This window comes from Lycium ferocissimum, chromosome 1 (genome assembly GCF_029784015.1).
Source record: "Lycium ferocissimum isolate CSIRO_LF1 chromosome 1, AGI_CSIRO_Lferr_CH_V1, whole genome shotgun sequence".
In the NCBI taxonomy this organism is placed as follows: Eukaryota; Viridiplantae; Streptophyta; class Magnoliopsida; order Solanales; family Solanaceae; genus Lycium; species Lycium ferocissimum.
Window position 1 is genome coordinate 7,664,788 of NC_081342.1, and position 27,569 is coordinate 7,692,356.

General features: G+C 37.5%; 1 protein-coding gene across 3 annotated transcripts; it reads right to left on the reverse strand.

Moving 5' to 3' along the window:
- Positions 1 to 13,538: 13,538 nt before the first annotated feature.
- On the reverse strand, positions 13,539 to 27,009 carry LOC132043395 (protein BLISTER). 3 transcript variants are annotated; one of them, XM_059434024.1, is made up of 13 exons: positions 26,616 to 27,009; positions 23,987 to 24,617; positions 23,171 to 23,610; positions 21,125 to 21,244; positions 19,957 to 20,022; positions 19,040 to 19,150; positions 17,818 to 17,894; positions 17,239 to 17,306; positions 16,545 to 16,658; positions 16,252 to 16,424; positions 16,049 to 16,117; positions 15,527 to 15,682; positions 13,539 to 14,164 (listed from the first exon to the last, which is right to left on the reverse strand). In XM_059434024.1, exons 1-13 carry the CDS (start codon positions 26,670 to 26,672, stop codon positions 14,084 to 14,086), a joined length of 2,163 nt encoding a protein of 720 aa, XP_059290007.1. In that variant the 5' UTR covers positions 26,673 to 27,009; the 3' UTR covers positions 13,539 to 14,083. The 3 variants fall into 3 exon arrangements, with proteins under 3 accessions (XP_059290007.1, XP_059289938.1, XP_059289896.1); XM_059433955.1 differs by having other exon boundaries at positions 23,870 to 24,617; XM_059433913.1 differs by having other exon boundaries at positions 23,171 to 23,679; positions 23,870 to 24,617.
- Between the last annotated feature and the right edge of the window lie 560 nt (positions 27,010 to 27,569).

Sequence of the window (27,569 nt, forward strand, 5' to 3'; positions counted from 1 at the left end):
GAACTTTCCAAATATACAAAAAAATGCCGGATATAACATTCTCCCCCCGTTTGGAACATTCGTCCTCGAATGTTAAATTAGCCCTACGGGATCTTATAAGCATTTGGGGGAGTTTCTTTTCGGCATCGCAAACAATTCATACATTAATCGGAATGACCAATTAAAGAGTTTAAATTACATGCCGTGCGGTGGCGCCTCGATCTGTCCACGGTTCGCGCGTATAGGCGGTTCGATGGACCCGCCGGAGGCCCGAGGGCTCCGCCCACGACCTCTCCGCCGCGGCGAGCGCGCGGCATGCCTCGCCCCATCGGGCGCATAGCTACGAGGGTGAAGACGAACCGACAGCGACCCGGTGGTGGCTGCTCCCCACACTTGCTTGCCACGAGGTGGGCAATCTCGTATAGTGCCACTGGCCGGCCACGAGGTAAAGCAGGCACCCCCGTGGCATGACGACATTCCCCCCCTGGGTGACGCCTCCTGCAGTGAGGACATCGGGGTAGGGGTGGCCTCGGCCTAGAATGCGGGTCCCCTGCCAATCCGGCGCCGGAGCTACGACCGTCTGCGGATACCCCGTACCGTCCGGCTCCAACCGATAACCGCGGGGGTATACCGCGTTGGTCGGGAGGGCACCGCCCGTCGGGCCGCGAGGTCGCCGCCTGGCGAATCCCGAGTACCCGCTTGGTCTGGCCCTCTTCGCGGCCTCACTGTCACATCTCACCGAAGGACCCCGTGCGCTCGACGCGTCCTCCATCACCCGGGCGTAAGCACCGTAACCGGCGATGTCCATGTCGATCTGTCTTGCCATTGCCATGCAACGATCGACAATGTCGATCTAATCCCATTACATACCGGTGCATCCGGTCATTAAATATCATTACTATATTGGGTGCACATCTTGCCAGTGGAATCAAACTCAAATTATACTCACGCACACTCCGACCTCTCCGCTTTATCCGCAAAAAAATCGTCAACTCTCGCCCTCCGCAACTGCGGGGGCGGGGAAGTGGCGGAGAAAAGCACCAGGAACTCGTCCCGCGTAGTTTTGGGGGAGCACTCTCACCCCTCGATTCCCCAAGACTCGTACCAATTGAGCGACATCCCGTAGTCTATGTGAAGCTAGCTCACCGTACTCGGTCTCGAAGCTCGACCTGGTTCGGCCGAACGCCGCATTTGCTGCTCGACGGTCATGGGGGTCTCGTCGGGCTCGGGACCCGAAAAACTCTCGGGACCACATGTTTAAGTCGCGACCCTCGGCACTGCCGCGTCTCGTCCGTATCACCACCCACCGCTCGCGTCCGCGAGTCTCCGTCCCGCCACTATCGTCGTTAACGCCGCACCGCACCGCCTCCCTCAAAGTCCTCGCTCTCGCCCTCTGGTTTGGGAGCCGGAGCCTCCGGGCTAATGGTGGAGCCGCACCGTTCCCCCCCTCGGGGTGGATGACGCAGAACCCTACGGCCGGGGCACAACATCGGCATAGACCGGGCGCGGCCCTAGTAACCCTCGGAGGCCCGGCTAGCCTCTCCCCCCTCCTCGGCACCGCTTTGCCCTTCTCGGGGCGCCCGTCGCCTTCTTCGTGAGGCATTACCGAAAAAACACAACAACCGATCGAAAAAGAATCATCCTAATAAGATGCCAAGACTATCGCACGATCCAAGATCCAAAGAAAAGTAACACCCTAGATGCCCGTAGCCTCCTCGCTATAGATGTGGTGCACAACACACCGATAAACAAGACTCTACAAGACACGGTCTCGTGGACATTCCGAGACGAACCGCTCGATACCACTTTTTGTCACGACCCAACCCCGTGGCCGTGACTAGCGCCCGACACGGGCACCGCGTACCAAAACTTTAAAATCGTAACCCAAGTATTTAGAAAGAAAATCGGGCAGAGTTTCCTCTGTTTTTCTTACTAACCAAAATTAACACACGCAGAAAATACCAACAAAGGCCACCCAGGGCCAACAACACAACGTATATATACATACGCGGACCGCCGCGCGCGAATGGCACGCCCCAAACACCACATATATACATGCATACGTACGCACGACCCTAACCCACAAACATGTCCACGGACCTCGCATACGTACGTACGGAGTCATATGACCAGACGGGGGCCCCGCCCGTACCCCTGAATAGACAAATATGTACAATAGAAAGGTGTATACCAAAATACGGGCTCCGAAAATAAAGGAGCACTTCAACAGCAGAGAGGGTGACCTAAACTGGCGGATCACCAAGTGGCGCGTCTGTACCTGCGGGCATGACGCGGCCCCGAAGAAGAAAGGGGGTCGCACGGAATATGTGCGAGTATGCAAAGCGGAAACGAAGAAACATAGTCATAACCAGAACACGGAGTGCGAAAAATATAGATAAAATGAACTAATCTATGTGAGCTAATATTAATCAACTGGTCCAAGTCCAGGCTACCCCAGTATAGCATACCATATAATATACACCGGGTAGGCATGCCGAGAATCCACGGCGATATCACACATGCACATACACACATACCGCGGCCAAGTATCCCGGTCAATAGTACCCACATACCGCGTCGGTATCCGGTGATCAATAACGCATACCGCGGTCAAGTATCCGACGGTAGCATCACACACAATGAACAATTAAATGGTTGAGTTAACTTCCCAAAATCGATGACCCAAATATATTTATTAACATCGTGAAGTGTAAAACAAGTTCCGGGTTTATCGGAATTTAGTGTACCAAACTACAACCTCCGAAATCGTTCTTATGTCAAAATGTATCATCAACTCAATGAAATAGTTAAAATAATTATCTTATAATAGTCGGAGCAATGGTTAAAAGTTCTCTTAATACAAAACCAAATAATCCCAATAGATCATTTAAAAGAGGTCTCGGGGGCTAGCGGGCCCACCTCGGTCAAATCAAGGTGGCATACATAATTTTTACGAATATTGAACCCTATGGAAGCATCCATGAAAGTTTCGAGGCGATCCGAGCTCATTTGAAAGAGTTATGAAAGTGTAAGCATTTTTCCAACAAAGTAAGGAAAGTACTTCAATTATTTGAATGAATAGTAACCAAAATCAAACTCGGATTTCCGAGAGCGGAATTATCCCCGAGGTTCCGATCTTAGCCTAGTAGGGCTAGGACATGCCGAAGAAGAAGGAAAAGCAAGCTTTACATACCTTAGTCGCTCTCCTAAGCTTGTCAAAACTCAACTCCCGTTTCCTCCAAAATCGCATTTGGTCACATTTACCAATTGTCATTTATGAGCTTTAAGGCTTAAATCGGAAAGTAGTGCTTGTTTATGAAAATTCCGACAAAGACTTCCCCTATACATATACGCCCCCGAGGATTCAACTCGGCCAATTTAACAACACAATACCAACAACAACAATCCCAAAATGCCTTATAACATAAATAAGTCTTCTATTCTTCATAATTCAATGACTTCCATTCCTACTTCATACTATCAAATTAATATCAACATTTCTCATATTCATTATCTAACTCAAGATTATTCAAACATATTTCAATAACATCCCAAGCAATATTCATGAATTCAAGCATTCCCACTAATTCCATATTACATCAAAAACTCTCACCAATGCAACGAAACTACTAAATCGCATTGTTTCCCTCCAAATTCAATAACAATAACCATAATCCACACGTAGAATCTCATTCTCATAATTACATAAAAATCATATAAAAATCACATACGTTCTCATGATAACATACAACCAATTTCAATGCCATTTTAAATTGTCCAAGACTTCTTTACGTCGTAAACGTCATAACAACGCAACTAACAAGCCAAATAAAACATAATTCATCCTCCCTTACCCCACCATGGCTCACGGCCACATGCCCTTTCACACACACATGCACGCCATGCCACCACACACCACAATTCCATAATTCTCATTCTATTCCAATCATTATAGCATATAAACTCATCTCATAACACAAGGAATGGAATTCTTACCTTTTTCTTCAATTTTTAACTTTGTCGCAAACGTCGCCCTCTCGCTAAACTAATTATATCACGTCGGAGAGCGTCCCTAACTTGACAAGAATTCAACAAGAATAGGATTTTTGGATCAAAGTAGAAGGCTAGGGAATTTTTTTTCTTTTTTTTTTCTCTTCTTTCTCCCTTGGCCGTGACCTCTTCTTCTTTTTTTCTCTCAATTTTTCTTGAAGTTTCTTGAATACTAATGGCCCTTTCCTCTCTTTTATTTACTTAATATGGCCATGTCATGGGCCTAGCCCATTTTCCTCTATGGCCGGCCACCCTATTACCTTGGGCCTTGATTTTTTTTTTTTTTTTGGCCCAACACTTTGGCTAAATTTGTAATTTCATGAAACCAATTTCAAAATTCCGATTTTTGTCCTTAACCTTCCTCGAAAATTCCGCACCAATATTTCCATAACCGACACGTTGATACTAGAAGAATCCAAATATGGCCTTATTTCTTACAAGCAAAGATTATTCCGAACTTTCCAAATATACAAAAAAATGCCGGATATAACAGTAATTGTGCAGTGTGATAAATTTGAGACGGTTCTTGAATAGCCGAAGTCACAATTCTCTACTATATGAGTATACGAAAGTTGAAGTCGAACAAACTATGATCACCGATATTACTGTACAGCAAAATATCGAAACCGGACTTAAAGATACCGTAATTCGGCATGGTAATGGTATAGTATTTTTAAAAATCGAAATTACCGTACCAAAGTTTCCAATAACGTACCATGCCCACCCCTACTCTTGACCATCAATCTCCTCAATCAAGGCGTTAAAATAGGATATCGTACACTTTGCCAGCCGGAAAAAAAGTGGTGGTTTAATTGGTATCTTAGTCGTGGTAGGGAAAGAATACTATAAGTACTAATTAATATTAGTTCAATTAGGAAACAAAAAAATTTAAATCGGAAAAATCTAATGTATCCGAATTCTTGAGAGTTGTAAAATTTGGATAGAAATTAAATGGCGTCAATGGATGTTAGAAATGGCCAAGTCCATAAATAGACAAAAAAGTGGCGGTTTAATTGGAGCAGCCCATTAGGCGATACTGGACTTGGTGAACACTGGCTCGTTATCCTTCCACTGCACAGAGCGGGAGCTGTTCGTTGCTCTGTGAAACCAGCCTCACGCAGTCTGCCCCGCTTTAGGAATCCAGCAGCCCATTCTTTCGATTGAGCCACATGATCCAACTCTGCGCTTGGATAGGGCAGGCCAGAAATTAGCCCATCAATCCCAACCATCTGGGATGGCCCAACATTCCACCACAATGATGCCCTCACTTGAGTTACAAGCCCACGTTGCTGAGCTCGGCATGCAGTGACGTCTGGTGGATTATTATAAACCACAAAAGGTTATCTCTCACTACTGATGTGGGATATATTGTTCATTCCAGTAGAAGCAAAGCATAAAGTTCTATTAGTGGAATACTGCACATTTTTTTATATAGTAGAACTATGCAAGTAATACTTAATTCTTATGTGGTACTAATTATGTAAGAAAACATAAGATAGGTTGAAGCACCAAATAAATGCAATAAAGACAACAATGACCATGTGAGATAACATCTTAATTGTCTCTAGGTATATTAAAGAATGTCTCAGAACTGAAAAAAGGAGAACATGTGTATGTGTTTTCTAAGCACCGATTTATGATTATTTTGGCGTTTATAGTTTAGTTCCCTCCTTTTGATTCCTCAATGTGAATCAATAGTTATTATCTCAATTATAGGGGTGTTCAAAGTTAACGGAAAAATCGATTCAGACCAGCATTGATATGATTAAATAAATTGGTAACTCTTTTATTTGGTTTGATGTGGTTTCATACCTTAAAAAACCGATAATATTTTCGTCTGATTTTATTTGTAAACATTGAGAAAAGATCGAATCGACAAATGCTATATACACAACAACATACCCAGTATAATCCCACAAAGTGGAGTCTGATCAGGAGGGTAGAGTTTACATAGACCTTAGCCGTACCTTGAGGGTAGAGAGGTTGTTTCCGATATACCCTTGGCCAAATGCTATTAAACACAACTTTTATCTAATTATCTATATGTTAACTCAGCCTTTCTTGATGATATTGAAAAATATGGTTACTTTAACCTGTTCTATCGTATTTGAGAATTTCTTTTTAACTAAATCGAATCGTGAATACCCTAATAGCAAAACATTTCATGCCAAAGAACTCTCACTCTTTTTGGTTGTTTAGCTGAAAGTTAAATTGCTAAATGACGTAAAACATCATGTGCTAGTAGAAGTTTATTTGATTTATAGCTAAAGTTAAGTAGCCTTTAAAACTGAGTGCTGAAAATATTTTGTAAGTGTTGAAGCTGAATTTTATATAGCTCTTATATGGTGCTTATCTTGTATGTTAAGGGAAATGCCGATTTACCCTTACCATTAGGCATGTGACAGTTAATATAGCAATTTTAAACAACATATAAATTGTAAGGTGCCAAACGCGAATAATTACTCTAAGCCATACGGAAAACAGTTTAATGTTTATTACTCTAAAGTGAATAATTACTCTTAAGTGATAACGTGTACAGTTTATTTAAAATCTTCAATAGGTTCGAATGGAAAACAGATTTTATCAAAGATAATTACTTAATAAGCTTTTTAAAGGCTACTGGTGAGGGAAATCAATAACGAGTCTCACATGTGGAAAACTGTTCACCCAACCACTTTATGAAATATTATGATGCAAAATATAAATTTATGTCCCGTAGAAAGTTACTTGCATTGTAGGACGAAAATTAAAAAACAAATCACCGCAAAATAGCGGCTCAATTCAGCCCGTACAGTTTGCCCCACAAAAGGTGTGGTTTTAATTGGACAGAGCGGGAGCTGTTGTTTGCTTTATGTGAGGGCGTAGCTCACACGCTACGCACAACACGCCACTTTAGGAGTCGCAGCCCAATGTCTAGCGCGGGCCGACTTCCATGCCAAGCCTCGGTCCACAATTCCCAACTCTTTTCGTGATTAGGCAAAGTCAAGAGACCAGTCAAACCCAGGCCCTACCCGCAACACGGAGCAGCCCAATATTCCACAACTTCGTTGCCCCCACTTGGGTCACAAGCACAAGTTACCGTGCTCGGCATGCAGCGTTGTCTCATAGATTCTAATAAGCAAGAAAGGATCACACTTCGATAGCGATGTGGGACAATTGATTACACCCCTCCAAAAGAAACCATTTCTAGAACAAAGAGGCCCCCACAAAAGATTAAAATAAATTAAATTGAAAAACTAATGGAATTCTGATTCCTAAGCAAGTACAAAGGACGGAACAAATCATCTTTTTGATATATTGGGCTTTTTTATGCCTCAGTTTTCAACAAATACAACATAAGGGCACAATGGCAAAAGATATTATAAACATCACTTCCATAGAAGAAAAAAATCATTTGAACCTTTTTTCTTTCTCATGATTGATAACAAAACACATCTTCTGGAAATACATCAAGTAGACATCCCCAAATCTTTTGTTGTATTTGATCTTCATTGCAACGTTTGATAATCGAATCCTTGTAAACAACGCGATCATGTTTTATTGCCAAAACTGTCAGATAAACAGCTGTTCCGTCTTTCAATATGCCTCTTAGATACAATTTGCTTCTTCTGGGAGAAAAAAATGGAGTGCGTGTACACCATGGATAATATACAAAATCCGGACTTTGTCTGGCTACCAAAATTACAGGGTGGAGAGGAGCAAAGCTTTTCTTTGAAGAAGACTCCATTATACTCTTGCCATGGAGATTAAAGAAGCTTGCTGGTTCGTCGCCTTGATGGCCCTCCTGGAAATAGTTTCATGATCCATCCCAATACCCGTTCCACCACCTGATAAACGAGAAGCGAAAAAGAAAGAAAAGATGATGAGGAAAAGGAAAATCACAGCAACTGCCAAACTAATCTCCTGGATACTATCAGCTTGGCAATATGCACCACCATGCAAGCAGGGGCGGAGCTAGAGGGGTGCAAGGGGGTTAATCAACATTCCTTCGCCAGAAAATTACATTTAATGATGAAAATATATATCTTCATATGATATTTTTTTGTTATAAATAGTGTATTAAATGATCAAATATTTGGTTAAAATCTCTACATTTATTATTGGTAATTATAGATATTATATTTTTATAAAGATGGTTAATTATTATATTACCAAAAAAAGAAAATAGCTGTTATATGAGGGGTAATTTTACAAAGAGCGTACTGTCATACAGTTAGCTGTTGCTGTTATAGGTGAAATGCTGTTATAGAGAAATAAAATATAACATAAAAAATCGGTTCCGAAAGACTTGGTTGTTATAGAGAGGTCTTTGTTATAGAGAGGTCCGACTGTATCACTAGCATCACGATTGTCACTATCGTCTATCATCATTATCATTTAGTTTAAAAATTGAGAAAAATATCGAACCGAATCGACAAATAATATAATCAATATTTTGTGTAATTATATATAATAACTCAGCCTTTCTTGGTGATATTGATAAGATGGTTATTTTAACTTGCTTCTATCATATTTGAGAAAAAATCAAATTAAATCCAACCGTGAACAGTACTATTAGCAAAAATATTTCATACCGAGGAACTATAACTCTTTTAACTGTTTTTTGGTTGTTTAGCTTATGGTTTCATTGCTAATTTGAAGCAAAACATGAGGTGGTGTTAGACTGCTAGTGAAAGTCTTATTTGATTGAGCTAAACTTGAGCAGCTTTTTAAAAACTACGTGCTGAAAAAGTAAGTGTTGAAGTTGAATTTTATAGAGCTTTCATATACTCCTTGTATTTATCTTGTATGTTAAGGGAAATGCTTATAATTTACCCTTACTAGGCATGTGACAGTTAATATAGCAATTCTTTTAACGATTTTGTCAGCCTAAAAGTTATCGGAAATGGCTAAGCAGTTCGTCAAATCAATTCCTAAAAACTATGAACTGTAAATTGTAAGGTGTCAAAAGCGAATAATTACTCTTAAGTGATGACGGAAAAGAGTTTATTAAAAATTTTAAGTCTGATTCTTGAAATAGAGAAACTTTTAATAGAAAGCGCTCTCCTTTTTAACCAACTCTATGCTGCGGGAATACAACGTAGTCGACTTAGTTAATTCTTGATATTGAATGACAACACAAAAGGAAAATAATCAAACTTTGAAATTTCTAATTTAATAGAAAAAGAATCAAACTTATAATCGAAAGCGCTCTCTCTCTATTACAATTTGTTGTCTTACTTATTTTTTTAAAAAATATCTCTTTCATGATTTAGCAACTCTTTAATTCACCATCTCACATAACATATTTAGACAACATATTAAAAGGCATTTGACACTTTTTATATATATCTTTAATTTTAGATCACAATATTCAAAAATTTCTTTATTTTTTTAAACTTCATGCACAGTTGAAATAAGACAAATAAATTAAAATGAAAAAAGTAACATATATTCTTTTTAAGGATAAAATTTAATTCCTTACGTCTTTGTGGGCTGTCCATAAATAATCATCAGTTCGACGGACCATGCCCATGGAAATCCTAACATTAATTCATGGATTCAAGTCCTATCACAATCAACAAATGCTCTCTCTTCACTAGGGGCAGGCATGGTATGATATATATCATTGCCATACCGAAATCAAAATTTTGATACAGTGGTTTTGGTTTATAGCATTTGGTATGCATTTTAAAGAAGTTTTACATTCGGTGTTTATAAAAAATATGTATATCGAAATATAATACAAAAAATATATATAAACTAGCATTAGTACAAAATTAATTGTTTAGATGTTGAAATTTGATCAATCTATCTTTGATTGAAATGCCATTTTTGTGTAATTGATTTACGAAGGGATTGCTTATGTTTTCCAATAACGTACAATGCCCACCCCTGCTCTTACCATCAATCTCCTCAATTAAGGCGTCAAAATAGGATATCGTACACTTTGCCAGCCCAAAAAAAAGTGGTGGTTTAATTGGTATCTTAGTCGTGGTAGGGAAAGAATACTATAAGTACTAATTAATATTAGTTCGATTAGGAAACAAAAAAATTTAAATCGGAAAAATCTAATGTATCCGAATTCTTGAGAGTTGTAAAATTTGGATAGAAATTAAATGGCGACAATGGATGTAGAAATGGCCAAGTCCATAAATATGGAAAAAAAAGTGATGGTTTAATTGGAGCAGCCCATTAGGCGTCACTGGACTTGGTGAACACTGGCCCGTTATCCTTCCACTGCACAGACCGGGAGGCTGTTCGTTGCTCTGTAAAACCAGCCTCACGCTGTCCGCCCCACTCTAGGAATCCAGCAACCCGTTCTTTCGATCGGGCCACAGGATCCAACTCTGCGCTTGGACAGGGCAGGCCAGAAACTAGCCCACCAATCCCAACCATCTGGGACAGCCCAACATTCCACCACATTGATGCCCTCACTTGAGTTACAAGCCCACGTTGCTGAGCTCGGCATGCAGTGACGTCTGGTGGATTATTATAAACCACAAAACGTTATCTCTCACTACTGATGTGGGATATATTGTTCATTCCAGTAGAAGCAAAGCATAAAGTTCTATTAGTGGAATACTGCACATTTTTTTATATAGTAGAACTATGCAAGTAATACTTAATTCTTATGTGGTACTAATTATGTAAGAAAACATAAGATAGGTTGAAGCACCAAATAAATGCAATAAAGACAACAATGACCATGTGAGATAACATCTTAATTGTCTCTAGGTATATTAAAGAATGTCTCAGAACTGAAAAAAGGAGAACATGTGTATGTGTTTTCTAAGCACTGATTTATGATTATTTTGGCGTTTATAGTTTAGTTCCCTCCTTTTGATTCCTCAATGTGAATCAATAGTTATTATCTCAATTTAGGGGTGTTCAAAGTTAACGGAAAAATCGATTCAGACCAGCATTGATATGATTAAATAAATTGGTAACTCTTTTATTTGGTTTGATGTGGTTTCATACCTTAAAAAGCCGATAATATTTTCGTCTGATTTTATTTGTAAACATTGAGAAAAAATCGAATCGACAATTGCTATATACACAACAACATATGCAGTATAATCCCACAAAGTGGAGTCTGATCAGGAGGGTAGAGAGGTTGTTTCCGATATACCCTTGGCCAAATGCTATTAAACACAACTTTTATCTAATTATCTATGTGTTAACTCAGCCTTTCTTGATGATATTGAAAAATATGGTTACTTTAACTTGTTCTATCGTATTTGAGAATTTCTTTTTAACTAAATCGAACCGTGAATACCCTAATAGCAAAATATTTCATGCCAAAGAACTATAACTCTTTTTGGTTGTTTAGCTGAAAGTTAAATTGCTAAATGACGTAAAACATCATGTGCTAGTAGAAGTTTATTTGATTTATAGCTAAAGTTAAGCAGCCTTTAAAACTGAGTGCTGAAAACATTTTGTAAGTATTGAAGCTGAATTTTATATAGCTCTTATATAGTGCTTATCTTGTATGTTAAGGGAAATGCTTATTTACCCTTACCATTAGGCATGTGACAGTTAATATAGCAATTTTTAAACAACATATAAATTGTAAGGTGCCAAACGCGATTAATTACTCTAAGCCATACGGAAAACAGTTTAATGTTTATTACTCTAAGTGAATAATTACTCTAAGTGATAACGTGTACAGTTTATTTAAAATCTTCAATAGGTTCGAATGGAAAACAGATTTTATTAAAGATAATTACTTAATAAGCTTTTTAAAGGCGCAGTAGGGGTGTACATGGAACCGGTTGATTCGGGTTTTTCAAATACCAAACCAAATCAATTGTGTCGTGTTTTTAAATTTATAAATTAAATCAAACCAATAAAAGTCGGGTTTTTCAACCTCGGGTTTTCTTGTAGTTTTTTGATCTTTTCGGGTTTTTTTTCGGTAAAGTCTTCATACAAACATATAATTTGTGTTTCAAACATTTCATTAGTCGTAGTAAGATACAACTATCTAATAAGGTGTGTTTTAAGAAAATAACATATAATGCGAGATGAGTGATGACATAATACTAACATATTCAACAAAAAAAAAAAAATTAAATCGCATAAGATCAAGTGAGTCGTGTTTTCGTGGGGTGCTCGCATGAGTTCAATGTTTTTATTTTTGAAAGGTTAAAGTCAAATTTTACAGAATTTTACAGTAATTATGGTAATTTTTTCAATTTACTCTTTGGTATATTTTACATTTTGAAAGGTTAAGGCCATATGTAGCCTATATGGCCAATGTGGTTTAGTTTTTTCCTTTCTCGACATGGCAGTCGAAAAATATTTTTGTAAAGAAAGACCCAAAACAGATTGAAAGAGTGAATTGATTTCCGTGTGATTATGAATGATTATTCAAACAAGAAGAAATGGATCTTTATTTAGTATTTTGATTTTGATTTGAATTGTATTTGAGTTACTAACATCTACAGACTATAAAAATTGTTTGACCAATAAAGATTCTAAGTTCAAATTTGAAATAATAAGTTAAAAGACCAAAGCTATGAAAAAGTTCAAAAAATATTTACAAATTACATTTCAAATAACTTTTTATGTATAAGTATTTTTTAAAAATTGTATACATGTAATATCGGGTTAGTTTAGTTCTGATTGACTTTTTTTTAGTTAAAATCAAATCAAGCCAATTATGATCAGTTTTTTTTTCAATACCAAACTAAGTCAACCAAACCACTAATCGAATTTTTTCTCGATTGGATTTATCGGTTTGGTGCGGTTTGTCGGTTTTCTTTATACACCCCTAGGTGCGGGCATAACTTGTGAAATATTTTTATTTGGAAATCCCAAGGATATCCGTAGACGCTACCCGTCGGGTGCGCTATCAATAACTTGCCCACTGTGCAATAGCCGCATAGCCACAAGAGATGTAAACCGGCATACCTTTGACGAGCTCGACCGAGAAAATCTCAGTGAGCGAAATCGATAACAAGTCTCACATGTGAAAAACCGCTCACCCAACCAACTTATGAAATATTATGATGCAAAATATAAATTTATGTCCCATAAAAAGTTACTTGCATTGTGGGACGAAAATTAAAAAAAAAAAAAATCACCGCAAAATAGCGGCTAAATTCAGCCCGACAAAAGTTGTCGTTTAATTGGACAGAGCGGGAGCTGTTGTATGCTTATGTGAGGCCGGGGCTGGGATGGCACCACCTCAGGCTCCTCACGCGCTACACACAACACGCCACTTTAGGAGTCGCAGCCCAATGTCTGGCGCGGGCCGACTTCCATGCCAAGCCTCGGTCCGCAATTCCCAACTCTTTTCGTGGTTAGGCAAAGCCAGGAGACCGGTCAAACCCAGGCCCTACCGTAACACGGAGCAGCCCAATATTCCACAACTTCGTTGCCCCCACTTGGGTCACAAGCACATGTTACTGTGCTCGGCGTGCAGTGTTGTCTCATAGATTCTAATAAGCAAGAAAAGATCACACTTCGATAGCGATGTGGGGCATTTGATTACACCCCTCCAAAAGACACCATTTCTAGAACAAAGAGGCCCCCACAAAAGATTAAAATAAATTAAATTGAAAAACTAATGGAATTCTGATTCCTAAGCAAGTACAAAGGACGGGACAAATCATCTTTTTGATATATTGGGCTTTTTGATGCCTCAGTTTTCAACAAATACAACATAAGGGCACAATGGCAAAAGATATAATAAACATCACTTCCATAGAAGAAAAAAATCATTTGAACCTTTTTTCTTTCTCATGATTGATAACAAGACACATCTTCTGGAAATATATCAAGTAGACATCCCCAAATCTTTTGTTGTATTTGATCTTCATTGCAACGTTTGATAATCGAATCCTTGTAAACAACGCGATCATGTTTTATTGCCAAAACTGTCAGATAAACATCTGTTCCGTCTTTCAATATGCCTCTTAGATACAATTTGCTTCTTCTGGGAGAAAAAAATGGAGTGCGTGTACACCATGGATAATATACAAATTCCGGACTTTGTCTGGCTACCAAAATTACAAGGTGGAGAGGAGCAAAGCTTTTCGAAGAAGACTCCATTATACTCTTGCCATGGAGATTAAAGAAGCTTGCTGGTTCGTCGCCTTGATGGCCCTCCTGGAAATAGTTTCATGATCCATCCCAATACCCGTTCCACCACCTGATAAACGAGATGCGAAAAAGAAAGAAAAGATGATGAGGAAAAGGAAAATCACAGCAACTGCCAAACTAATCTCCTGGATACTATCAGCTTGGCAATATGCACCACCATGCAAGCAGGGGCGGAGCTAGAGGGGTGCAAGGGGGTTAATCCACATCCCCTTCGCCAGAAAATTACATTGTATTTACAAGGTCACAATTATTCTTTTATGCATATATAGTAGATGATCCCCTTGGCTTTTCGTATGTTCACTTCTTTATATTTTGAATCCCCTTAGTAAAATCCTGGTCCGCCGCTGATCATGCATAGTATATATGCTTGACTTCACCAGCAGACACACAACTATGTTTTAGTGATATTTCACATGCACTCAAAAAGGATATTTGGAAAAACAGGTTAAAAGTCAATAGAAAAAAATGAGTTTTCTGCCACTAGAAAAGGAATAAAGCAATAACTAAGACTTCCAAATGCTTGTTGCTTTTATATTATCTATATTTTCTAAGTTACATATTCAGGGGAGAGAGTCAGGTTCAAATTCAAGTCTTTCTTAGCTTGTTATAATCAACTCAGTTTCCTGTTTGATACAGATGAATTTTAAATAAGGAATCCTAGAGCATAACAGCTTTGTCACATTTATTAGAGCAGTGTTGTTGTAAATTGTTGTACAAAACACGGAAACAGTAGGAAATTCTTGAAAGCTTGATGCGTGTCAAAGACACTATCCTTAATATAATTCACCCGGTGTAGGTATATCAGGTGCTTCCCCAGGGTTCAACAAGCTCATATAGTATAATCCTAGGAGCCAGAATCTAACAAAGATTTCACAAAGGTAAATAACCCAGCAAAAGAACAAGAGAAGAAGGATGGATTTGATTCTTTGTTTCACTTCCAACGAAGTGGAAAAGAATCGGAGAATTTATAGTCTGTAGACTTTGGCCAAAGGAACTTTGTAGCTGTAGAAGATTAATGCCCCCAACGGCATTATATAAGTTAATGACAAGAAAGAGTCAAAACTTATTAGACCAATATAGACATTAGCCAACTGTCATATTTCCCCTAATGAATGCCTTTTAGGCAAATAAAACTTTGCATCAAAAGTCTGCTGGAAAGTAAAAGCAAACATTAGAAAATAATATTTTTTAGGGATATTAAAATAATTGTTTTTCCAACAATTCCATCTCACTGAAACTTTGAAGCTCTCTTTGCAAAGAAAGGTAACAGCAGAAGTGCGGAACTACTAAAATTGAAAGATAGAAAGGCAGCAAAGGATCTTCAAAAGGCTGGCATTTTATTAGCACACAAAAAGCAGTAATCAGAAGTCATATCAGTTAAAGGCTTACAGAGCAACATATGTTAAGTTACCTCATCTCCTTCATCAGCATATGCCATATGGTCATGTACAGACACTGCATCTGGTTGTCTTACTTGGCTGTTATCATTTGCCATACTTTGAGAAGTTAAAAGCTCCAATCTTTGTGTTTGAACTTCAAGCTTTCGAGTTAAGTCCTTGTTTAACTCCTTTACGCCCAAAAGGAACAGAAGGAAAATTCCCCAAGATAATTAAAAAGAGAGAGAATTATTAGTATCCACCTTCAAACTAGCTGTGCACTCAAGAAAGCTTATGCAAGGAGACTTCTATTGCAAACACTACATGAAGCTGGCCAGATATTAAGAAGAATGTCTGAGCGTGTGGAGGGGATGGCTTTTTAGAAATTAGACAACCATATATATGACCAAAGAAAGCATGTCCAAATATGCATTTGTAGATTACTTAAAGATATCAAAGGGAAAAGGAATCAAAAAGTTCAGACGAAGATTTTAAGCAAAAAAAAAGAAGAAGCAGATTTGAGTGATATTGCCATCTAGCACATCAGTTCAAGTTACCTTCAATGTAGAGCACTGAGATGATTCAACTGACAGGGCTTTTGTCAATTCGTCTTTCTCCAAAGCTAACTGTAATCATTCCAAGTAGTACAATGTTTTAGTTATTAGTTAGTAAAAAATGTCATATTCTTTTAAGGGAGCAAAGACGATGGGACGAAATTAGAGGAACTAGAAAATGATCAGTCTCAAGGATATCATGCTACCTCAGAAATTAATGTATTAATGTTTTGGATCATCCTAATCTGATCTGGAGGAATGGCCAGTGACAAACTTTCGAGACTAAACTGCCCAAAATCAGGCAGAGAAGAGGTGGCGGGGCCATCAGTACCAACCAAGTTAGTGTCATTTATGGTACTACTTGCAATATTATCTTCACCTGAATGGACACAAATTGAATTCTATGAAAATACAAAGCAAAAAATAAAAGATATATCTGTTTTCTTTTTAAAAAAAAAGAAGATCAGAGGCAGTAATTTGAGAAATCTGAAATACATACGGAGATCCTCTGTAGAAGTTGAAACATCTATTTTCGTAGGCATATTCCTGCTAGGATCAACTGACTTTCCATTAGCAGAAGCTTTTAGGAATTTGGACTGCAAGAGCTTCTTTTCTGTTGAGAAGAAGAGAATCGGGAAACAGAAAGGAATTAAGCTTATAATGGAAAAAGAGATTGCTTCACAACACTAAGTATCTTAAAGAGAAATTCGAAAAAGAGTTAGGAAGGATATAGACAAGTCAAGATTATTTAATTAAAAACAATTAGAAATAATAACTCCTGCAGCATTTTCCGCAGCAGACTTGGAAGTGATAGAGCCATAAAGCTCTAAAAGCTACAAGGTTCAAGTCTTAGATCTTTTTGCATCAGAGAAATCCAGCCATGAATTATAGGAAGTTTTGTTACAAAAAGGGAGCAAAAAGGATGACAAATCAATCTTTTCATGTGGCAGGAGACCATCTGGATGCAAATAGTCATATAAAAGACAAGATTTACCAGAATGAAGGAGAAATGAATCTTTTGAACACCAGCATGACAAAATTTTCTACAGATAAACAAAGTGCTTGCAGATGATGCATGCTGATTTGTAAAAATGAAACAGTTCATGTGTCCTTGCAGATGATGCATGCTGATTTCAATGGAAAAACGCAAACCGCCTTTTCTCTAGGCACAAGCAGATATAGCCATATCTTACCTTCTTTCAAAGCATCAATTGTTGATTGCAGATCTTGACGATCTTTTTCAAGGCTAGAAATTTTCTTCCTGCAAAGAAGATAGAGAGTTGAATGAGATAAATATGCATCCCAACAGAAATCCAGAGGTTAATGACAACCGGGATAAGATTCCACTTTCTTATTCTGGCATTCATTCACCCACATTTATTTCAATGCTAAACCTTTTATGCCAATACAGATTAGTATGAGATCATGCACAAGCAGCTTCCCAACACGATTTCCAACTATTTACTTTCAGGAGCCACAAATCCTTTAAAAGTATCATAACTAAAAGCAATACATTCTGCCACCATTTTGGGACATCCTTTTCATATTCATCAAGCAATTTGTACTATCCATCTAGCAAGAAACTATTAAACCAAAACTCACCACCCTCTTAACCCAAAACAAAAGAGGCATCCCACTCTAAAAGGGTGGGGTGTCGAAAGGACAGGAGGGCGAAAAAACGGAGAACAGAAGAAAAGGACAACTATAACCAGAACAGAGTTATGTGGAAACATGACAGCCTTGATTAATTTACAGTCAAGCCTCGAACATACTTGAAATAAGACATTTCAGCTTGTGACTTCTCCAATTCTTTCTCCAGTTTAAGCTCATTAGATCTTAGACGAAGTGCCTACAAAATATTTTAGACAAAAATATAAAGAGCAGATAATCTATCTCATAAACAAATTAAAAAAGAAAAAAGATCTGTCAATAAAACGGTCTCAACCAATTATCAATAAGATGTTTTTCCCCCAAATAGAATGGGAAAAAATAAAAAGAAAGAGCAGGCACAAATGTGACTGTTCATATTTAGCTGGCAAAGATTCTATATGAGACTATATCTACAGGAAGGAAACGCGAAAAAGGAAAAGAAGCAAAAAGAAAAAAGAAACAACATCCACTTACCTAAAAGGATCGGGAAAACAGAACACACTGGTTTGACATCTCATCACCCATGACTAGCATTATTGATCCAAGTAACCATAACTTATTAACTTTATACTTAGACCATCAGAAAGCTGGGCAAAATGACCAGATTTCCCTCAAAGTACCATAGAAATAATATTTGACAAAACATTAAAGACATCATCTTGGAGTGCTTGTTAAAAAAGTAAAAGTTTAAACAACTCAGAAAATAATGCAAACTGTCTTGCATACATTTGGAGAAGCCAACTTCTATTTTCTTTCCAGTAACATAACAATCAATTTCTTCGACAAAGAACTAATGTTTTTCATACGAAATGCAAAGTACAAGAATAGTGTATGTTTGCAGGAAATGCTGTTACCATTTGAAACTGAATAAGTATTATGAGACAAGACATCAATGTGTCTAATAAGTCAGAAATACTCCAGACATCCGGCTCCACTTAAACAGCTAAGTTTAGTTTTACGTTGAACAAACCCACCTTATCCAATCTAAATAATTAGATGGTGAATACACAAAGTCTATAACTCCTTGTTTCACGGTTCAATATTGTCAACTTATTTATGCACCATGACTTTCACTAAAGTATATTTTAAAAATGTAAATGTGTATGACTTTCACTGAAGTATAATTTAAAAATGTAAATGACATTACACTAATTCAATATATGATATATAATAATGAAGTTAAACAACTTCCAAATTTCAAAGTGAAACCGATAAAACAAAGAGGACAACCACATGTAGTATTAAAATCACTTTAAAGTCACCATATGCCTGACGAATTACTTTGGTATAGACATTCCTAAGAAATTATTTGGGTCAACAGAAGGGAACACTGCAGTTGATTACCTTCTCTTCCAAGCCTATCACTTCAGACGCCAACAACTTGCCGCGTTCATCAGCAGCATTACATTCCAATTGTACATTTGTATATTCCATTTTCACGGCTTCAAGTTCTCCCTGGTTAGATTGAATTCAACCAAGAAAGCAAATCACATACCTCAAATTAAAGTAATACTGAAAGCTACTGCTCATCCAGCAATCTGATTAAAAAAAAAAAAATTGAATCTACTACCTCAAAAACTGAAGGCTAAGGGAGACTTTCAAATCTTGTGGTCTTAAACTAAAGATGTGTGTAAGGTACCAAAATTCCCTTTGAATCTTGTGGACTTTAAACATGCCACGTGGGATTTTGGAAATAACAACAAACCCAGTGTTGGAAATAACAAGTTCCTAAATATAGAAGGTGGCATTCTTTTTAAACAGATTACAAAAGAAAGTAAGACACATAAGTAGTACTATTGCACACTCTACAGCAAGGGAAAAATAAGTAGGATGTAAAGAAATGGAAGATTCAAATAACCAGTATGCATTGCTTGACCTTCTAACTTTACATAAAAGTTAGCAAATATGTCTTTTAGAAGACAGCGAACGTTTTTCAGCTAGTTCTCTTCCAATCATTATAGTGCCAGATGCTAATTTTATGATGTCACATCAACAATCCCAAAACAAATTGATCAGTGATGCTTCTTGATAAATCAAACAGAACAAAACAAAACCTTAAAAGGTGCCCAGATGAGAAATAAAAGCAAGTTTTACAAAATTAATAAATGCAAGCAAGTCATCAGAAACAACTTCCAAAAGTCCAACATTTAAAATATGTTGCAGGAACACAACATCTAGAAGTGCCAAAAGAGTTTAAAAAAGGAAAATGCAGATTAGGTATTACAGTATAGCTGGGGGTAAGCGAGCAAGATTGTACAAACCAGATGAGCTTTAATCTCCGCCTGCAACTTCTCCATCTCAGCTTTTAGTTGGCCAACAAAACTTCCCTGCAAAAGAAAATACAGCAGTTCATTTTTACACATCACTATTAAAAGTGTTAAGAATTTCAAGGCGAGGTCCGTCATATGAACAGGTCATGTAAATCTATAGAAAAATAAGAAACAAAAGCACAGATAAGAACTACGGCACGAACTCAACCAAGAAAAAGGAGAATGTAACTCATAAGTTGATGCGCTCCTACTTTTTGTTGCACGCCTAGAATGGCAGCGCTTTGGGATGCGGGGGAGCTATTATCGTCCATCTTTTTTCAAATTTTATGATCAACACTTGTTAATACCTTTTAGTTTCGACAGGTGACTAAGTAACTGCTCAGCTATGTAACACAGGTCCTTCAAAACCACTTGCCACACCATGTCAATCCAACAGGATTTAGGTGTGAGTATGGGTTACATAAAGGATTTGGCACCGTGCTCCTATTCGTATGCTAGAATTTTAAGATTTAAATGATAACGAATCTCACTTCAAAATTCACACCCGTATTGGACATCCATATCCATATCCATCCAACTTAGCTACTCCGATCAAAACCTAAACAGGAGCCAAGTGCTTGACTAGTGCATGGTACCGGATAACTCTATCCACCAAGGCTTGGATAGAAAGGACTCAATGAACACTCTAAGCATAAAGAGAGGAACTAACATTTTTCACTAGTAATTCAATGTTAGTACCTAACACTTGTAAAAGAAGACACTACTCCTTTGATAATGACTTTAGGATTCACAACAAAAATGCAGAAAAAGAATAGTCGTACAATAATCATTACATACGTGTACCAGAAAACTACGAAGATGACACGTAATCCTTTAGTAATGCAGTAGGATTGACAACAAAAATGCAGAAAATAATCACTGTACAACTTATCATCAGAAAAGACCTGATATATAATAATGCTGGCCGATTGTATAAGGGAGAATCAGAACTTTTGTTTTGCCAAGAGTTAATTTGTGTCATCAAAAAGCTTCTCTCATTGAGTTTGGAACCAACATGGCCTATGTACCCAATATTTCAAGCTTGCATATACTTCCCTACGGAAAGTCGGCTAACTTTTTATAGTTTTGAAAAAATGCATATGTATGAACAGCAGTATACCTGTTGATTATAACTATCTGTCAGAGCTGAATTTTCCGCAGCTAGAGACTCCGCAAGAGTTCGTGAAGCCTCAAGAGCACGTTGTAGAGAGAACTTCTCTTGTGTTAAATCTTCAATATGCTGTGGAAAATAAACATAGAGCATGTTAGTGCTTACCACTACAGATCCTATTACAAAATCCTATATCAGACAAATAGTGTCATGCATGTCCCAGTGTTCTTCTTTCCATAGGCTTCCCCCCTCGATAGAAACGGATGATACTATACGTGATTTTGGATATTATCTGAATGATGAAGATAGGTGTGCTCTAATTATTAGTATACATTAGAGATGACTATCCTTTGTTTTTTAAAGCTCCATCACTCCTCAATATGTACAAATGCATGGGACCATTCTCTTATTGGAACAAAAACAAACAAACACATGCGACCTTCATGAATCTTGATAGTATGATCCGAATGAAGCAACAAAGATGTGTGTTTATTACTCATATCTGTTTCGTGTGGGGGAAAAACTCTTTTAGCTTGATAAACACACATAACATATTATATCTCACAATTAAAGAAGAGAAACAAGATTAGGCAGTGTTCAGTTCACATCGATTTACCTTTCCAGACATTGAATATAGCGACATTATTTCTCTTTTTCAGTTCCTTGAGCCGAGGGTCTTTCGGAAACAGCCTCTCTACCTTTCAAGCAGTGTTGTCAAAGGCGCGCTTAAGCCCTGAAGCGAGGCTCAAAACATGTTGAGCGCTTCGCCTCGCTTTATGTGCGCTTCAATGTCATCATCAAGGCTCTAAGACATACTTTTCCTTGCCAATGAGCCTCTCTTGATGAGGTGACAGTAGATAATTGATATTTCACTTTATCATAATGTTTCTACAATTTCCTTGTCCATATATTTGTTATGCATGCTTATTATTAATAGTCTTGGACTAAACATATATATATTTGTATGTTCGCACCTTTGCGCTTTTTTTCATTAAAGCCCACACTTTATTTGCGCTTTGCGCTTAAAGCTCCAGGTGACCTTAGAGCTTTTTTTGCGCTTTTCGCTTTTGATAACACTGCTTTCAAGGTAGGGGTAAGGTCTACGTACACTCTACCCTCCCCAGACCCTACCTAGTGGGATAATATTAGGTATGTTGTTGTTGTTGTTATTTCTCTTTTCCAGCTTAAACTGTATGTGTACATACATAAGTTCATAAGTATGTACGTGTGGGTGTGTATATTTTTAATAATCGGCAAAACCATTGTATCCGGTTTCTAAAGTCCGGTAGATAATGGACCCTCTCCTTCAGCCTTCTCCACTTGAATACCAGACCTTGTTCCCTAGCAGGATACGAACTTGCTACTTGCCCTACCACATAAATGGGAAGGTACAAATTAAATGCAGATTAGCTAATGAATCTCTTAAAGGGGCTGGCATTATTTCCACATGTTAGACAGTGTAAGCTATTTTAGAACCTTCTCTAAAACGTAAAGTCTTTGATTTAATAGGGATCATATGTTTATTACTCCAAAAGACAACCTTGAGAATAAAGTATATTGTTTTCGTGATTTCATTAATTTTTTATTTTAAGGGAGAAACACCAGACGTCATTCTTCTTTCTCTCTCTTTCATCAATGGATTTTCACAATACCTAAATTCCCACATACTAGCTTACAACCATTAAGGTTAACAACTTGAATTTCATCACATTGCTATTTTTGACAGCGACCTGAAACAATGAATTTTTTTTAGTCTTCATAGTCAACTGAGTAAAGAACCCAATATCTTGTGCCTATCAATTGCCATTATACGTACCTATTCATGAAACTAGAAAATTTTGGTAGCTGAATATGTGATCTACTTTATAAGAAGCATCACATTATTGATGACTGCACAGTATTTGTTTTTAGTCCAATGTTCTCACTGAAGTAAGCGACGAGAATCTATGCCAACCCAAAAAGCAGGAAGTGACGAGCAGTTTGAACTTTTGTAGGTAAAGGGACATTCAGCAATTGTACACCTACTATGCAAAACAGTGAAAGATGCAAAAATACCTGTTCTAACGCAGCAAAATCTTCATTTTGCTTCTGTGAATAAAATGGTTGTCTGTTGTCCATGTTGCCCATATCTTTCTCAACAGCATGCTTGTACAGATCTAACCCATTACCAGAAAATTTTGATGAATTTGATAAACCCAGAGTGTCCCTAGGGTAAACCATTGAGTCATATGTGTCTGTAGTAATTGATCCTATTGAGGGAGGGGATGCAGCAGAGACTTTTGAAATGTTGATGGAATCAAGGAAAGATGGAGATCTCCTCCCGGTTGTCCCAGCTGTAGGTGGAGACATCTGTGAGTACCTAGATGAACTTCTAGCATCAAAACTAAAACCATCATACTTGATGTCCGATGCCCAAGAAGAAGTTTTAGTCGAGTGAACACCGGAGCTGCTTAACTGGTTGTATCCTTTATCAGGCACTACAAAATTATTAGATCCTGCAGCAACATCATTTCGCCCAACTTCAGGATAAAATGTTGTGACAGTGGTAGCACGGGACACATAATCTACCAAAATGGGATATATATATCAGATTGTGCACCATCAAATTGGTAACTAATAGTGCATCTACTAATCAGTCAGCTGGATCAAAGAAACCATAGAAGAATGGAGAAAAGGAAGAAAAGACATTATGCGAACAAAGGTCCCTCAGGTGCACAACTTAGATAAACAGAACAGATATAACCAAAAAATTACCACCATATGAAGCGGAAGTCATGTCACTAGCCCAGCGGTCCGTATAACTTGGCTTGTCTTCATGAGAAATAAATGAATTTGAAGGGGAGACATTAGCTGGAAAAGCATGAGAAGTACCATCATTAGTAACAGAAAGATCCTTTGCATGGTTCTCCTCCGATATGCTTTTAACCGGATCATCATAAGTGAAATGACTGGAAGTTCTGTCATTATTGAGGGATGAAGGTGGGAAAATGGCTGTAGAGTGGTTGGTCGCAGACCCGATTGGAACACTTTCTAAGGCCCCATCACTCTTTCTCTTCTCAGTGTTGTCATAAGCATAGCTTACTGTTTCAGAAACCTTAAGATTCTCATCACTTTTAGACCCTTTATCTTCTAAATGAGACAATTCTGAGCTGGAAGAACTAAACTCATAGTTGTTGGCTTTAACAGCAGACTTAGAAACAGCATCATAGTTGTATTTGTACAAACTAGGCGTAGCACCAGCACTAGCATCATTGGGAAAAATTAAATCAGACTTCTGGGTAAGATCAGGCTTCGTAAAATCATGCTTAGCATGTATTTCAGATGGCTCTAAAACAGATCTGCCAACAGCATCAGATGTACCAGCTCCACTGGAGTCCTTAATTCTAGTGTGTTCATTTCCTGAAGGTTGATTCTCTATGCCTCCATCAGAAGCAAGCTGCTGCCTATTTGAAGTTGCCTTTTTAGCCCTCTCTCCTGCTTTCTTCTTACGAAATTCCTCTAGCTGCAAATGATACAGTTGCAGAAGTACCATATAAATAAGGAGAGCACCAAATTTTATAAAGAACGAAACCATGTGATATACAGGACTTAGACAATGCAATTGCTATTTAGTAAAATCAAAAGAATAAACAAAAAGGGAGTACCCAACAACCTATTTTACTCCAAAAAAAAAAAAAAGATTAATTTAGAGGTTCGTAACTTCGTATGATGATAACCATAATTTTAGGAGGATGCGACAGCTTCTGGGCAACACCTACTCAATTTTTAGGAGTTCTTGATGTCACAATATTCAAAAATTAAAAAGGTAATGGTTCACAAGTATCCAAATTGTTAAAAATGGCAAATTAAATAACAGATTAACATTTTGAAAAACGGCCTCCAGAGCTTTCAAGGAGCGATCATTAAAAAGAAATCAGCGTCAATGTGCTTTCAAAAGATATCAGCACCAATGTGGCAGTCTAGGTCCTCTAGGATACCGCACCTGGTTGCACAAGAGGAAGAGAAGACGTACGCCACCCAAAAACCGGTTAGCCCAACATATTAAAATCTCTGTACTGACAAATTACTATGTTATGCCAGTTTTAACTAGTGCTTCAATAGAAGATGCCCTGAAACCAATAATACCTGTCGTTCAGTATTGTCAACTATACTGCTAGAGATAAGCATAAAAATATCTATCTCAACACACTGAATTTTCTAATGTTTCACTTCTACCTAGAAAGATCAGGACTGAGATATGTTTCATATCAGACTCAATGGTTTGCTATCTTCTAAATCAATCCCTGACCAACTTTACCTGATTACATGTTTCAGATATTTGAGTGAATACAAGGCTGAGATAGTCAAATCTTCGTACAACCAAGCCTTTTGAAAAGAATCGCCTAGCTATTCATTTCATGCTAGATCCATTCAAGTATTATGACATTATAAGCTCTGTCCCTATAGAAGAAGATCTAAGCAATGATATATTTCACCGTCAGCTTCACTTGAGTAGAACTAATTGTCATCTATAACAGTTGAAAATCCAGAATTTATTCAACCACCAGTCATGCAAAAAAAAAAATATATATATATATATTAAGAAGAAGCACCTTCTCAAGCTACAACCTCAAACCTAAGTCTTGATGTGTTTTAACTTCATACATGAAATTGGCACTAAGTAAAACACTGAGTCATTTGGTCACCGGGATGGGATAGACAAGGATATACGATGGGTGGGATATCCCATGGGAGTAGGTGATTAGCTATCCCGCCTTCTATATGGGATAGCTAACCATTTTAGTACAAAATGTTTCCCGCCTTCCCTGGACTAATTAATACACATAACCAAACGCGGGATAAGATAATCCCACATTTTATCCCGAGATTGTTATCCCTTATCCCACCAACCAAACAACCCCGGAATTTATGGGGCAGGAATGGGGCCACTGTTAGGCCATTCCTGCCTCGTTTAAGAACCAATTTCACAAATCAAAGGCGAGAGTAGTAATCCTTGTTCATATATGATTAAGGGTAAATAGACAATGTACCTCATTTCCTGTCACATTCTTGAAAGTACATAGGGAGTCCATAACTTTGAGTAGATAATAACTACTTATGATAATTCAAAAGACACCCCAAATTGTAACCACTCAGTATTTCTAATTGAAGGGGAGCCTTGGAAAAACGATAAAGTTGTTTCCTTGACCTATAGGTCACGGGTTCGAGCCATGTAAGCAGCCACTAATGCTTGCATTAGGGTAGGCTGTCTGCATCGCACCCCCCTCCTAGATCCTGCTAACGCGGGATGCTTTGTGCACCGGGCTGCCCTTCAGTATTTCTAATTCTAAGTAGCAAGTAGAATTTCAGCTCATTAACATAATCAACAACAAGTTAAGTAGGAGTATTAATTTGCAAACAATCAAGTAAATAAAGTAATCCAACAACCTTAACAAAATTAAATTCTCAAAAACAAACCAAAGCAACCCTTTTTCTCTAATTCAAATAAAAATCAAATTACCTTTTTTTTCCCAGCTTGTAAATGCTCTTGCTTTTTTAACACCTGAGCTGACGCCATCCGAATCCAAAACCCTAAAAATTGGTCTCAGATTCTCCTATAATAAACAGATCAATCAATCTACATTTCATTTCATATACAACAAATTGTTTTTCAAAAAAATAACTCAATTTCGGGGTAAATGAGTAAAAATCCGAGTAATTAACGGGCCAAAATTGAAATTAAGGAAACTAATAGGACGAAAAAAAAATCCCTAAATGCTATTCAGAACAAGGGATCTGATGGGATCCAGGAAGAAGAAAAAACTCTTTTATCTATTTTTCTTTTTCTGTAAAATTGCAGCACTAAAATTTAAATTTCTGTTACTACTACGTATTTTGCTTCCTTTTTTTTTTTTTGTTTATTAGCGTTATTTAATTATTACTACATCTTTTTTGTACCCACCTGCAGTTACAGGTATGACGTGGAGTGAAGTTTTATGGGCTGACACGTCTACTTTTTAGTTAAGCAAAAGAAAAAGATTTTTCAAGATTTTGTTGAGCTTTTTAATTTGGAAAATGACATTATAGCTTTAAGGGGTCGTTTTGCAACTCGTTGGAGTACTACTCCTATTAATTATGAGTGAGAGAATCTATGTACTTTGTTTGTGTTTCTCTTTTAATTTATGTGAATTTTTTTTAAATAAAAGGGTCAAATTTTAAAACGTGACCTTAAATTTTCACATAAATTTTTTAAATTTGTAAAAACAGCATTTATATATTTAGAAACTACATTAAAAAATACTCTAAGTCATGATAATTTAGAAAAAATGTAAGAAAAATGTGGTCAAAGAATCACCTTGTAGACTCTCTAAATAGTAAAGAGTTCACATAAATTGAAACAGATGGATTATTATTTTATGCAAAGATTAGTCATGGGATTAGTTATTCATTTATTAGTTATTTTATCTTCTATTTT